Source organism: Colletotrichum costaricense (assembly GCF_030867565.1).
Source record: "Colletotrichum costaricense strain IMI 309622 chromosome Unknown Scaffold_3.1, whole genome shotgun sequence".
NCBI lineage: Eukaryota > Fungi > Ascomycota > Sordariomycetes > Glomerellales > Glomerellaceae > Colletotrichum > Colletotrichum costaricense.
Genome location: NW_026848232.1, coordinates 2,385,297 through 2,398,997, shown reverse-complemented (window position 1 = coordinate 2,398,997; position 13,701 = coordinate 2,385,297). Strand labels below are relative to the sequence as shown.

The window sequence follows — 13,701 nt, the reverse complement described above, 5'->3', positions numbered from 1 at the left end:
GGAGACGGCATTTCACCGACCACCCTCAAGAGGTCCCACAACGATGAGAGGGGAAAAGCATTACCTCTTCAATACGAACATGGTCTTTCTCTAAGCTTTTTGACCAGGAACGCTATGAACCAGCATGAGGCCGAGAAGGGAAACTGGAGACACTAGTCAGCATGATGGTATAGGGCAGACATGCCCTTTGAATGGCTCAAAATTGCAGTGAGGCTTTTGCCACATACCTTACTTTAGCGGCGAGTGCACGCAGTTTGAGTAATCTGGGGAACTAACCAAAAACCTCATCGGACGATTGATGGTGCCCTTCGCATGAGTTCAAAGTGCAGTGCTCATGCAAAGTCTTGTTTCGAAATATAGAGCGCTCGTCCACTCTACCTATTGTTGGTCAACGGCTCTGTGTTGCGTGGAAAATTCGCGATTAAAGTATTTAAGCTATCAGCTACCCTCCAACGTCGACAACTACATGGATTACTACCTAGGTACTAGCACGATAACTCAGGCTTATGCTCACTTACAAAGTACTTCCCATGAACGGAAACACCATTCTCTCTCCTCTCTCAGTTACAGCCTTCAAATATGCAACAATCAACTCCTCAATGCCCTCTCTCCTCGCGCCCTCAATCCACTGATCCATGTCCAGCTCAAGGAACTCTCCGCCATATGATTTCTCCATGTAAGCCTTGAATTCCGTTGGCGGTACCCGGACACCACTCGAATAATGCCTGAACAAAACCCCTCCTGCCTGGCTATTATCACGATATGGGCTTAACGAGGTAGGATCTCGTAGACTGACGACAGCAGTTGCGATCTCACCCGCCACGTCCTCGACCCGCTCGAAATCAAAGTATCCCTCAACATTCAACCCCTCAATCCGCGGCACGGCGCCCATGAGCTTTGAGAACCGTAGCAGCGCGTTGAGCGCGTCTTCGAGGGGCGCTTTGTCGCCTACGACAGCACAGGGCCGATGAATTGTGACGGGTAGTAGACCCCTCTCATTCTTCTCCGTCACTGCTGCTGCGGATAACTTCTCCAAAAACACCTCGCTCGCCCATTTCGCAGCTGTGAAACCCTCCCCTCCATCCGCCCTCGGCGAATGACGACTAACGCTTACAGGCGGCATCGCAGCCTCTGCGACGGGATCAAGTAGTGTGACCCGATTCGAAGAGATAAAGTGAAGCGGTATCCGCCGCGGAAGGGCGAACAAGCCCATCACTTTCGTGGAATCAACATTGGGTATGCGGAGGGTAGCGTAGTTGTTTAAACAGTGGCCCTGAGCACCTGCGAGGACAACCGCATCGACTGTGTTTTGGAGGCGGGTGTAGGTCTCTGGTGACATGCCGAGTCGGGGTTCGAGAAGGCTTCCAGTATGAATTGTGATTTTGTCATGCTGGGGGTGTGATGGCATCTTGGTATCGGCCTCAATTGCGATGCAGTGGACCCTCGCTACTTTTGGGCTCTTTAACAAGGATGAGAGGATTGCGCTGCCGAGGAAACCTGTTGATCCCGTCATGAGAATCTCCATTGCAACTGCATTCCTCGGTGTATCTCCACGAATCCCAAGGTCGAGAGGGCTAAGAAGAGCCGTCTCAGCTTCCCAATCAATCGATTCCGGCACATGATTTTCGCTCTTCCGCCGGAAGAGTAAGGTAGTCATTTCACCAAGCGTGCTGGAGTGGTACATGTCTTTGAGCGAAACCTGTATACCCATGGATGTGCGGATTGCACTCTGCAGCATCACTAGAAGGAGCGATGTGCCCCCGATCAAGAAGAAATCCGAGTCTGATGTCAGAGGCTCGCCGTTGATCAACTGTGAGGACGTCTGGTGAAGGACGGAATTCCAAAGAAGACGGAGCTCTCCCTCGGCGAGACTCATTTCTTTGGCGCCCTGCGGTGATGCCGGTTGTGCTGCTGGCGGGCGCGCGATGGGTAATAGGGCGATGACGAGGCGATCGACTTTCCCATTTCTGCTGACGGGAATGCGGTCCAGAGGGATGATCAGTGAGGGCTTCATGTAGCTAGGAAGCGGAAGCGTGCTAGCAAAGGTCTGAAGGTCGGCCTCGACCACGACTGAGTGTTTGGAGAGGACGACATGAGCGACGAGGAAAGCAGGATCCCCGCGAACGGTGACGACTGCATCTGCAATTTCTCCCTTGGACTCTTTAACAATGACATTGGAGACGTCTTCAAGGTCCACACGCAGCCCGCGAATCTTGATCGTAGTGTCGCCATCCATGCGACCCATGAAGTACAAAGACCCATCGAAGCGTAGGGTGCCTTTGTCGCCTGTCTTGTACATTGTGGTCCATCCCATTGAAGCGTCCCGTGGGGAAGCAAATGGGTTCTCTGTGAACTTCTCTTTTGACAGATCTGAGTCGAGATAGCCTTGGGACACGCCTACACCGCCAACACAGATCTCCCCCGGGATGCCAGACGGCACAACAATGCCGTCCTCATCGATGATGAGAATTGAGGTGTTTGGATTCGTTAAGCCAACGGAGCCAGAAACGACGGCTTCTTCTTCGTCAAGATCTACTGTTCGCATCGTTGCGCAGCACGAAATCTCCGTTGGGCCATAGCAGTCTGTCACTGTGGGTACATGCTCCAGCCTTCGAAACGTATCTCTTAAATGGCCATTGACAGCCTCTCCGCCGGTGCAAGCATGTCTCCAGCTAGTCTGCCTCTCAATGCCCTCGCGACCATGTCGAATGAGCATGAGATATTCCGTAGGCGTGCCAAGCGTGAACGTGACGCCTTCGTCAACCATGATCTTCGTGAGGGCGACGGGATCTCCACGGCTTTCTTGCGGGACGATAACAAGAGTGCCGCCATTAGTCAGCGCATTGAACGCCTGCGCGATGGACATGTCGAAGCCGAGCGAGCTCTGCTGTAGAACGACTTCGCGGTCGAGATGGAGCTTTGAGGCTTTGGTTGCTGCGTAGTTGATGATGCCAGCGGACGTGAGCTCGATGCCCTTGGGAGTCCCTGTGGATCCGGACGTGAAAAGGATAAACGTCGCTGAGCCCGGCTGTTCCAAATTTGGGACATTTTTGACGTCAGAATTGTCAGAAACGTCGATGATGGAGATGTTGCTGGAAAGATCGTCTGCCCTTTGCCGCGTTAACGCGTGGCAAATGATCAAATCTGGTTTCGAGGCTTCGAGAATTGCAGCTAGACGCTCGCTGGGCAACTTGGTATCGAGGGGCAGATAAACAGCACCAGCACGAAGAATCGCGAGCATAGCAACAACCCAGTCGACCGTGGGATCGCACAAGACTGCAATTCGTGACCCGAGCTGCGTCTTACCCGAGAGTATGGCGGCCAGACCAGCCACCTTGCCAGCCAATTGTGAGTACGTCAGCGCTGTGGCCGTATCCTTGAGAGCAACTTCGTCTCCGTGACTGCTGAAAATCCGATCAAGTCTTTCAGTCAAGGTATCTGGCCATCCGAAGTCAATATCCTCGCCCCGTCCAATGGCGATCGCCCGATCGACATCACGAGGATCATAGAGCTGGCACTCCGGAAGCGTCTTGGATGTAACCTTAGCCGCATCATCGAGCAGCGTCACATACATGTCGAGGAGCAGGTCTGTCGCAGCTTGGTCGTACAAGTCGTCTCGGCCCACGATCTGAAGGTAACATGCGTCTTCCGTCGGCGTGACGCTAAAGGCGAGATCGTAAGGGCTCTTGGCATCGAACCCCTCTTTGACAGTCAGGCTGCACCCGCCCAAGGGGATGCTCGAAAAGCTGCCTTGGCGATAGTTCATGGCGACCTGGAACAGGGGCGTGTGCGTCATGTCCCGCGTGATATTCGCCTTGTCTAAAATCACATCAAAGGGTACGCCCGAGTTGGCTTGCGCGGCATAATATCGCTGACTCGTCTTCTTGACGAGGTCGCCAAATTTCTCGGCCTTTTCAACCTGGAAGCGAATCGGTAGGAGGTTGAGAAAGAAGCCGATTACTTGAGAGCTTTCAGGCGTACGATTCGCGTCCGTGATGCCAATGCAAATGTCTTCTACGCCGAGTAGTCGATGCAGGAGAGTCTGCATCCCGGCGAGATAGAAGTGGAAGGGCGTTACGCTGAGACCTCGGCTGGCCCGCTTGATTCTCTCCGAGAAGTCGCGCCCAACGTCCCTGACAGACTCGATGTTTGCATAGGATTCGGAAATTGGGCGGGACTTGACGCGCGCGAAGGGGAGGAGAGAGAGTGTTTCTGCCGGGGAGGAGTGTTCCCGCTTCCAGAAGTCAATCTTGTCATCCAAAAGACCGTTCTCCATAGCCGTCCGCTCTTCCATCGCGAGATCCAGGTACTGCTTCGTCGCCTTGTTGATAGACTTTCCAGCATACAGTACATTGAGATCTCGCATGAAGACGTGCAGGCTCACACCATCCATGATGATGTGGTGGTATCCAATAAGCATAGTGTGGTCGTCGGGAGAATGGCTAACGAGAACCATACGGAAGACATCACCGTCGGCGAGATTCCAGTTGTGCTTGCGCAATGCCTCCATTTCGCGCTGCACTGAATCCTCTTCAGGGTTCTTGATATGCTTCAAGCAATCTTCTGGCGTCTTCAAAATCGATTGAACGGGCTCTCCATTGCCTGGCCTAGTTGAGAAGCAAGTGCGCAACGCGTCATGATGAGTGACCGCAGCTGAGACGGCCCTTCTCAGTCGGAGTATCTGGATATTGCCCTTCACATCATAGACATAAAGACTGTTGTAAGATGTTGGGTCTTCAGAGAATTGATTGAGAAACCAGAGTCTATGTACACGCTTAGCTAACTCATACGGACTGGCTTTATACAGGAGAGGATCATCTACCTCGACTGCGCAAATGACAGCTTTTCAGTTCGAACAACTTCCTTCCTTTGCTGAAGCTTCTTGAAATCGGATCCCGCCTCGCTCACGCTGCTAGGCGTGGTGATACTCCCCTCCTTTTCGGGGCTCGACGTGCCTACGCTGGAGGCCTCAGTGCCGCTCAATTGCTCCGATGCCGTGGACACCTCCACCTCCAATCCGGCTGGCCCATCGGCCGACTTGCTCCCACCATCTTGCATCTTGGCTGACATGTACTTCTTGACGGCATCCGCGCAAATGTCGCGAGCGTTGTCTCCGCTCAGGGTCTTCAGGACAGGCACATCCACGTGCACCTCTTTCAAGAACCACGTTCGAATTTCGACCGCAAGCAGGGAATCGATGCCAACATCCAGCAGAGGCGCTTCAACATTCAGGCTTCCCGCGCTCATCTGGAGCATGGACTCCATCCTGGCCCCAAAGGCTGCAAGCAGTGCGGCTGTGGCCTCTTCCTCGGATCCTGCAGCATCCATCTGCTCTTTGACATGGACACTGCTGAGGTTGCCCAGAGCGCTCTCCTGCGCTTCTTCTTCCTCGCGGACAAAGTGCGAGAAGCGTGAGTTGGAGAACCAGGGTGGACGCGCCTTGGTCGAAGATGTGTAGTTGAAGGGCTGGATTCCAGAGACCATCTCGATTGTGCCGTCGGCGTTTTCTGGCCTGCTTGCCACCACGGCCTCGGCGAAGATCAGGTGAGCGTCTGCCTCGGAAATTGGCATGTAGAAGACCTTCTTGAGCTTCTCCATGAGACTGGGGCCTCGTTGGGCGATGTAGCCCACGTCGGCGACCATGCCAAGCGACATGACGGATGCTGCCAGGCCCTTGGCTCGCCTCTTGTTCGCAACTGCTGCTTGGAATAAAGAAGCGGCATTATAGTTGGCCTGTCCGGCGTTTCCGACGACAGAGCTCATGGACGAAAAGAGGATAAAGAAGTCAAGAGTGGGTTCCGAGAAATACTCGTCAAGATGGATTGTGCCCGCCACCTTGGGTGCAAATACGTCGTTGAGAGCGGAAGCGTCCATTTCGACAAAGAGCTGATCCTTGAGGACAAGCGCGCCGTTACAGACACCTGCGATGGGAGGAAGTGTCTTCTTGATGATGTCGCAGACTGTCTGAACTGACTTGCGTTCGGACACATCCATCTTGTGGACCGAAATCACGGCGCCGAGTGCTTCCATTTCGGAGAGCCAGAGAGAATCGACTATAGCACTGCGGCTAGTGATTACGATGTACTTAGCGCCATTCTCAATCATCCAGCGGCAGATCGATCGACCTAGATCCGAGACCAAGCCCACCATCAGGTAAGTCTTCTCTGCGGAGAAGAGTCCTCCACCATTGATAGGCTGGACAGTGACTGGAATAGAACCCGTGGAAGCCCAGTTGACAATAGTAGGGTAGCCCAAGGACGCTGGAGACAAGCCAGGCAGATCTCTCGCAGGAATAATCGAGAAGGTGGACGCGGTCGACTCAGAAGCAGAGGAGAAAGCTTGTCGGAGCAAGTCGCTTCCGTCGAGAACATCAGCCAGGTCGACGGAAAAGGTGACTTGCTCATAAAGCTCCACGAGGCGGCTTTTAATAGTGTCGTTGGTTGCGTAACTGAGATCGACTACGTATCTGATACCTCTCGGTAATAGAAGCCGGATTGATCGTGCAGATGCCCTCTTGTGAATAAAGATGGACCCTTGCGCCATCTCCTCCTCCTCAGAGGTTGCAAAGACAAGTTTGAGACCGCTCGACTTCGTGCGGAGTACAGCGGTCATGTCAGGAGTGGCTCCATAGATAAGGATGGCATCGTTTCTCGACGAAATGGCACATAGCCTGGAATGCAGACGAGTTGCGACGAGATGATGGGCTGTAGCGACCAAGATGGCGTTGGGTATGGGTCCCGGAACCGATGTAATGAAAGTATTGGAGTCAGTAATGACTACCCTTGAACAGTGATAGGCGGTGAATGCTAGCACAGTCTCATCCTTCAGGCCCATTGTGCCTGCGCAAAGAACGGGGCCTATTCCCTTGCAGAACGGTAAGGAAACGGACTGCTTGACGCAAAGTGAGGAGTCTCTGTGCCCTGGTGCTGAGTGTCTTCTGAGCCAAGCCGCTTTCTCTTGTAGACAGAGGCTGTCCTCAGTTGGACAAACAATGACTTCAGTCTCAGCAAGGAGCACATCCTTCGTGATGGTGCGACGTAAAGAATTCAGCCGGTTATTCCTCTCGTCGTCCATGATAACTCGAGGAATGCGCAGGACGTCCTCTTGAAGTGAAAGTTCTGGCTCGGTGGACCAGAGCATAGGCGAGCGGGAAAACTCAGGAGACTTGGCCAGCTTCAACTTGAGGAACGACTCGACAATGAAGCGGGCGTCAAATGTTGTCGACTTGGTGACATCGAGAAACTGGAGGTTGAGCTGCGGAAGCTCAGTGATCAAAGCGCGACCGAGTCCAGTCATCATATTGGCAAAAGGATCCTCATCAAGGCGACCATTGGTCACCCAAAGAGTGTTGGTAGCATGCGAGAACAGACGTTGGAGTTTCGACAGTCTCTCTTCCGTCATCGGCTCGGAAAAGAGAGGCTTTTCCATCTCTGTGAGGCTGATGACAGATGTCATGGTATCAACATGCCTGTCCAGAATTGCGTCCACGCTCTCAACCAGCAACACTTTGTCGGTGAACCTGGAGGCAAGGCGCTCGATGTTCTTGATCATGCGAGACACGGGGAGCGTCTTACCGCCAATGATCAACAGGCGCTGCTCAAGGGGCACCTCGTCCAGGGAGGACAACGGATCTTGAAGTAGTTGGAACCTCTCATCGACAGCTTGAGCAACAATGACAGAGCAAGCATGCTTCTGGGCGTGCGGAAGATCCGTGACATACTTGTCTGCGCCACTGAAACCGGCATCTTGGAGAATCGTGTCCCACTCTGTCAAGCCAACGCCGGGCCCACGAACGCGCCCTTCATCAACCCCCAGCCACCACCCAGGTAGACCGCCCATGAGAAACATCATTTGAAGGAACTCGCCAGTGACTTCCATCATGATGAGATAGCCTCCAGGTTTGAGCAACCTGCGGACATTGGCCATGGTCTCCCTAAGGTTTCTCGTCGCGTGCAGAACGTTTGAAGCCAAAATCAGATCTTGGCTGCCTGCGAGAATGCCCTGCTCGGTCGTGTCTCGTTCGATGTCGAGAACCTTGTAGGTGATGCGCTTGTTGTGGGGCTCGAATCGCTTCTTTGCGTTCTCGAAGAAGCCGGCTGAGATGTCGGTATAGGTATAGTGGCCGAAGGCGTCGCCAATTCGACTGAGAACAGAGTGGGTGGTGCCGCCAGTGCCAGCTCCGATCTCCAAAATATCCATTCGTGGATGTTTGTGCGACAGATTCTCGACGAGTTCCGCGATGAGATTGTTGAGCGGTTTCATCGCACGCCCGTCAGTATAGAGGTTGCTCAGCATGTTGTCCACGAGCATGATCTCTAGTAGCTGCACATCATCTGTCATGACATCCACAACGTTGTTGGCGACAGCATGGATGAGTTTGATGTCGGCCTGGTTGGAGTAATTTTCCTTGTATGCCATGATCAAGTCTTCGGAGTCTTCGAGCCATTCCTTCCTTGTCGTTGGATGGGTTCCATCTCGGGTCTCCTGGAGGCAAGCTTTGGAGGCATTGAAAAACGCCTTGTGGAACCACTTCCACTCCGAAACATCAGCATCCGAAAGATGGTCAAAGATCTTCTTGATGAAAAATAAAGACGTTCGATCAATAGCCTCGGCAAGTGCTAGCTCTTCAGCATCGGGCGAAATCTCTTCGAGGTTTGACAATGAACCGAGGACATCCGTCTTCCATACCGTCTTAGAGAACATGGGACGGTCATCGGAGGGGCGGGCTTCGGTGAATAGCTTCAGCGTCAGACCCTCGGCCTGTAAGCCTGTTCGGCCATCCGGGCCAATAATATGAACGTCTCCCTCGAAAGTATTTGCCGTAGTCCTCGTGACGAATGTGTCTACGTCAAAGTTGATCTGGCCAGGTTCTCCTTGGTAATCGATGTTGGGTGTGAGAGCCAGACGGTCGACCTTGACCGGCAGATACGGTGCCCATAGAGCACCGCTGAGGGGAGTGCAAAATGCTGCAATAATGGAGTGAAAAGCAACATCTAGCGGCCCGGGGTGCATCACATATTTGTCGCCGACGTCGGACTGATTCCATGACGCCTTGGTTGTGGCATAACCCATTGTGCGGTTGACAGACTTGATGCCACGGAAAAGTCCTTGATAATTCAAGCCGATTTTGAGCAGCGAAGAGTAGTATTCTTCCGTATCCACCGAGGCGACGCCGGATTGCCCTTGGGCACGAGGTGGTAGAGTATCGGCCGAAGGCTCGCCAAAGTCAATGATGATCGACCCAGCGCAGTTCCGTTCCAGTGTCCCAGTGGCTTCATTCGAGCAAGTATGACAGGAGAATTCTCCTCGAAAAATGGCCTCGTCATCATCGTTTATATAGGTCCTCTTGATGGAAAAGACAGATTCCACACCAGGATGGTTCTCTTCCATCGTCAGTGCACGAGGAATAACGAGGTCGCGGATCTCGATAAACTTGACCGGCCGAGAGTCCGCTATCTCCATTGCTGCTTGTATTGCCATGGCCATGTATCCCGATGTTGGAAACAGAACGAGTCCTTGAAAGACGTGCCCACGCACCCAAGGCAGCTCACTCAGCTTCAAGATGTTGCGCCATCTCAAATCTGTTTCCGAGTCATCGATAGTGCGCCTACCCAGGAGTTCATGAGGTGCCTTGTCGGCTAGACGATACCGACGCGAGAGGCGTGCTTCTTTCCAGTGGATCTTGTCATGATGCCACGCGTAGGAAGGGAGGCCCTTGAGCATTCGGGCTGGATGTGCATCTGGGCCGTGCATGGCTTTGCGGTAGCCCGAAAAATCGACCACTGAACCGAGGTAGCTCCAGATGTAGCCAATTCCACCAGAAAAGGCTTCGACATCATTATAGCCACGTCGTAGAAAAGTAGCGTAAGGCAGAATATGGCCAAGAGCAGTCTTCATTGTCTGCGATGCAGGTCCCTTGAGTGCTGGATGCGGTCCGATCTCGAGTACAAGGTTGAATGGCCCGGCTCTCCACAGAGAACATTCAGTAGCCTCGGAGAACAGAACGGGTCTCACCATATTGTCGATCCAATACTGGCCCGACAAGACTGAGAGACTGGCTTCATCATCGAGAAGCTCAGCATGTCCGTGGACCGATGATATCCACACGCAACGATCAGATGGCGTATTGACTTTGATATTGCATGCCTTGAGAGCCGCCAGGTAAGGCTTGGCGCAAGGCATCATGTGATGCGAGTGGTAGGCAGTATCTACCTTCAAGAGGCGGGTGAATGTCTTTTGCTCTTCCAGTATTGCCTTGGCCTCATTAATGGCAACTTCATCGCCGGATAGAGTAGTGCTGGTAGGGGAGTTGCTAGCGGCAAGGCCGATCCGACCCTTGAACTGCGGTTCGTCGCAAAAGGCCATGGCATCCTCGAACCCGAGGCCGATCGCCATCATAGAGCCTCGTGCACCTGACTGGCTGAGGGCAAGCTTGGCGTATAAACCACGATAATATGCAATCTTCATAGCGTCAGCGGCGGAGATGATGCCGGCTGCGTAAACGGCGGCGATCTCTCCTGAAGAGTGGCCGACGACCGAATCGAAGCGAACTCCTGAATAGGCCAGAACGTCAACCACGGCAATCTGAATTGCAGTGCAGAGTGGTTGGGAGATGGCAGCTTCTCCGATGCGCGAAACCTCTTCCGGAGCTGTGAGCTCCTGCACCAGAGACCACGATGGAGCGTCTGAAATATCTCTTAGGGCGTCTTCGCACTTCATGATGGATTGCCTGAATTGATAGGATGATTCGATCATCAGCCGACCCATCGACGCCCACTGTGCTCCCTGGCCAGTGAAGATTCCAAGAATCGCAGGAGGCCCAGCAGAAGCACTGGGGGCTTTGATGCCAATCTCGGCCCCAGTGTGAGAGGTTTCTCTAGCCATCTCGAGAAACTCGATGAGCTTATCTCGTGTCTCTCCAGAGAAGAACGCCCGAGTAGAGAACAAGCTGCGCTTCGTCTGCGATACGAGAGCCAGATCCTCTAGATCGACATCAGGGTGGGACTTGATAAAGTCGGCGTACTTGCCGACAGTCTCCGCAAGCGACGACTCCCTCTCGGACGAGACCACCAACGGCCCAACAAACTTATGAGAAAGGCCGTTCATAAAAGTGTCTCCACTGGTAATCAAGTCTTCAGGGGTGTAGCTCTCAATGATCGCGTGTACATTGGTCCCGCCGAAGCCGAAGCTGTTTAAACTGGCCCTTCTTGGTCCGTTTGGGATCTTTGGCCAAGGAATAGACGTAGTTGGTACACAAAGTCGGTCGTAGAATGGCTTTATCGCAGGATTGAGGGTGTTGAATAGCAAGTTGGGAGGAATCGTGTGATTTTGCAGGGCCAGAGAGACCTTGAGCAACCCTGCCAGACCTGCACAACCTTCCGTGTGACCAATGACAGTCTTGATGGAGCCGCAAAAGAGCTTTTCTGCGTCTTCGGGCGACGATGTTCTGGGAGAGAAAAATGATTCTCGGATAGCTCGGGCCTCAACCGGGTCTCCGGCTAGAGTACCAGTGCCATGGGCCTCAAAATATTGTGGACGATCAACGATGGGGTCTAATCCGGCATTGTCGTACGTTCGGCGGATGAGTGTGGCCTGCGCAGCGGAGGAGGGCATAGTAATTCCAGTGGTACGGCCATCGCTATTCATGCCAGTCTCGCGAATAACAGACTCAATATGGTCACCATCGCGAACGGCAGCGCTGAGGGGCTTCAGGACGACGGAAGCGACTCCCTCTCCACGAGCATAGCCATCCGCGCCTGCATCCCACATGCGGCTACGTGAGGTTGGACTGAGCATGTGAAGCTTGGACTCAGCGACATAGCCGGCAGCGTCAAAGATCAAGTTGACTCCGATGGCAATAGCCGTGGAGGACTCGCCGTTACGAAGAGATTGAACGGCGAGGTGAAGGGCAGCGAGGGATGAAGAGCAGGCTGTATCCATCGTTATGGAAGGGCCTCTTAAGTCGAAGTAGTAGGACACGCGATTCGAAAGGATGCTCTTGGACGTGCCGGTGGCGTGGTATCGGTTGATGGTCTCTGGGTCTCTTTGTTGAATGTCATGATAATCTCCAGTCATTACACCGAGAAACACGGACGTCAAGGATCCTTGAATTTGGTCGAGTGTGTAGCCTGCAGACTCGAGTGATTCATATACCGTCTCGAGTGTGAGACGTTGCTGAGGGTCCATGGCATCAGCCTCAGCTGGGTTGATATTGAAGAAAGAGGCATCAAACAGCCGGCTATCCTCCTCGAGAATATATCCCTTGCTGCAGACATCGGTGGCGCCATGATGCTCGCCATCGGAGTGATGAAATGCCTCAAGATTCAGTCGATCTCTGGCGAAGTCGCGTAACACATCCTTGGGTTCTTTCAACAGCTCCCAAAGCTTTGTAGGGGATGATGCGCCGCCGGGGAAACGGCATGCAGAGCCGATGATGGCTATGGGCTCTTGTTGTGTAGGCATGGTGACAAAGCCTGGTAGCTTTTGGTGATAGAAAGCTAGCTAGAGGCGCTAAAAGAACTACACCCAATGTGCTGTTGAGAGCGGTGGATGCCTTGGGGGTGTTGAATGGAGGTGTCAAGAAGAGAGAAAAGACGTCGCTGTCATCTGATATGAGAATAACTGGAGAGAAGAGAGTCTTCGTGAAGGCACCCGACAATTTCAATCTTACAAGCGAGTTAGGTAGTCCAAGTTGGTTCTCCAAAGAGTTAGATGTATGCAAACATATTGCTTCATGTAGTATTCGATTGGTGTGTTGCCTGGCACTCAAGGTATACATACTGAGGCAATTCTCTTGCCCCCCGGGCAGGTCGTGATCCATGAGGCGTAGAGCAAGCCTATGCCCGAAAGTTCCTTCCACGTCTGGTCTGCTGAAAAGAGAATAATCGATCCGATGGAGGCCGGAGTGGATACCCAGTGGAGCGAGATGAGACGTGGGACATGGTCGATGTTCACAGCCCTTGCAGTGCTATTCAATGGTACTTTGGTGTACATGGGGTGACAATCTTGCATGTGCATAGGAAAGATTGGCAAGCGCGGTGTTGTAACCGGGAGAATTGAATGATACCAACAGGTATACAATCCTGCCCCGGTATGGGACCGAACATTTCCGACCTCGCCTCAAAAGTCCAGGATAAGACAAATTGGGGCGTGTGCATATGATGTGTGAGCGAGGTTAGTACCTAGTCAGGTCAGCAAGCAAGCGTCAAAGCCTGAAACACAGTAGATTTGTACGATTGACAACCCGTGAGGTTTGCTCGAGGTGATTGCTTGACTCGCTGCACCAAGCATCAGGAGTGGCGCGGGATGACCCCCCGTTTGTTCCATCCGCCTCGGCGGAAGGGCTGAGCATAGGTCGAGTCATAAGGAGACACCGGCGTACCAAAAGTTCTGACAAGATATGGCGCAATGCACGGGCATACGACTCTGTCGAAGGCAACGATGGAGCCTAGTATAGTGCTTCGCCAGGGTGTTTGCGCCTCTCATCGAGAAACCCTGCAGGCACTTGGGACTTGAGAGAAGGGCGGAAAGAGCTGATCTCACCAGAGGAGGCGTTCCATGAATATCTGCTCTTTGGGCAGCTTTTACAGACCTCTTCTCAGACCTACAAGCATCCCTTCTAGTCTTCAACTTCGCAATCCCATCATCTCTTTTACCGTGGACCACATTACCTCTACCACTTCATTCTCAACCATCTCCGTA

The 13,701-nt window shown here is 53.1% G+C and overlaps 1 protein-coding gene across 1 annotated transcript; it reads right to left on the bottom strand.

Annotated features, from left to right (window-relative positions):
* Positions 1-514: 514 nt before the first annotated feature.
* Positions 515-12,462, bottom strand: CCOS01_03637 (uncharacterized protein; the record flags this gene model as incomplete). The annotated part of the gene is made up of 2 exons (XM_060451823.1): positions 515-4,763; positions 4,823-12,462. 2 exons carry the CDS (start codon positions 12,460-12,462, stop codon positions 515-517), a joined length of 11,889 nt encoding a protein of 3,962 aa, XP_060318088.1.
* Between the last annotated feature and the right edge of the window lie 1,239 nt (positions 12,463-13,701).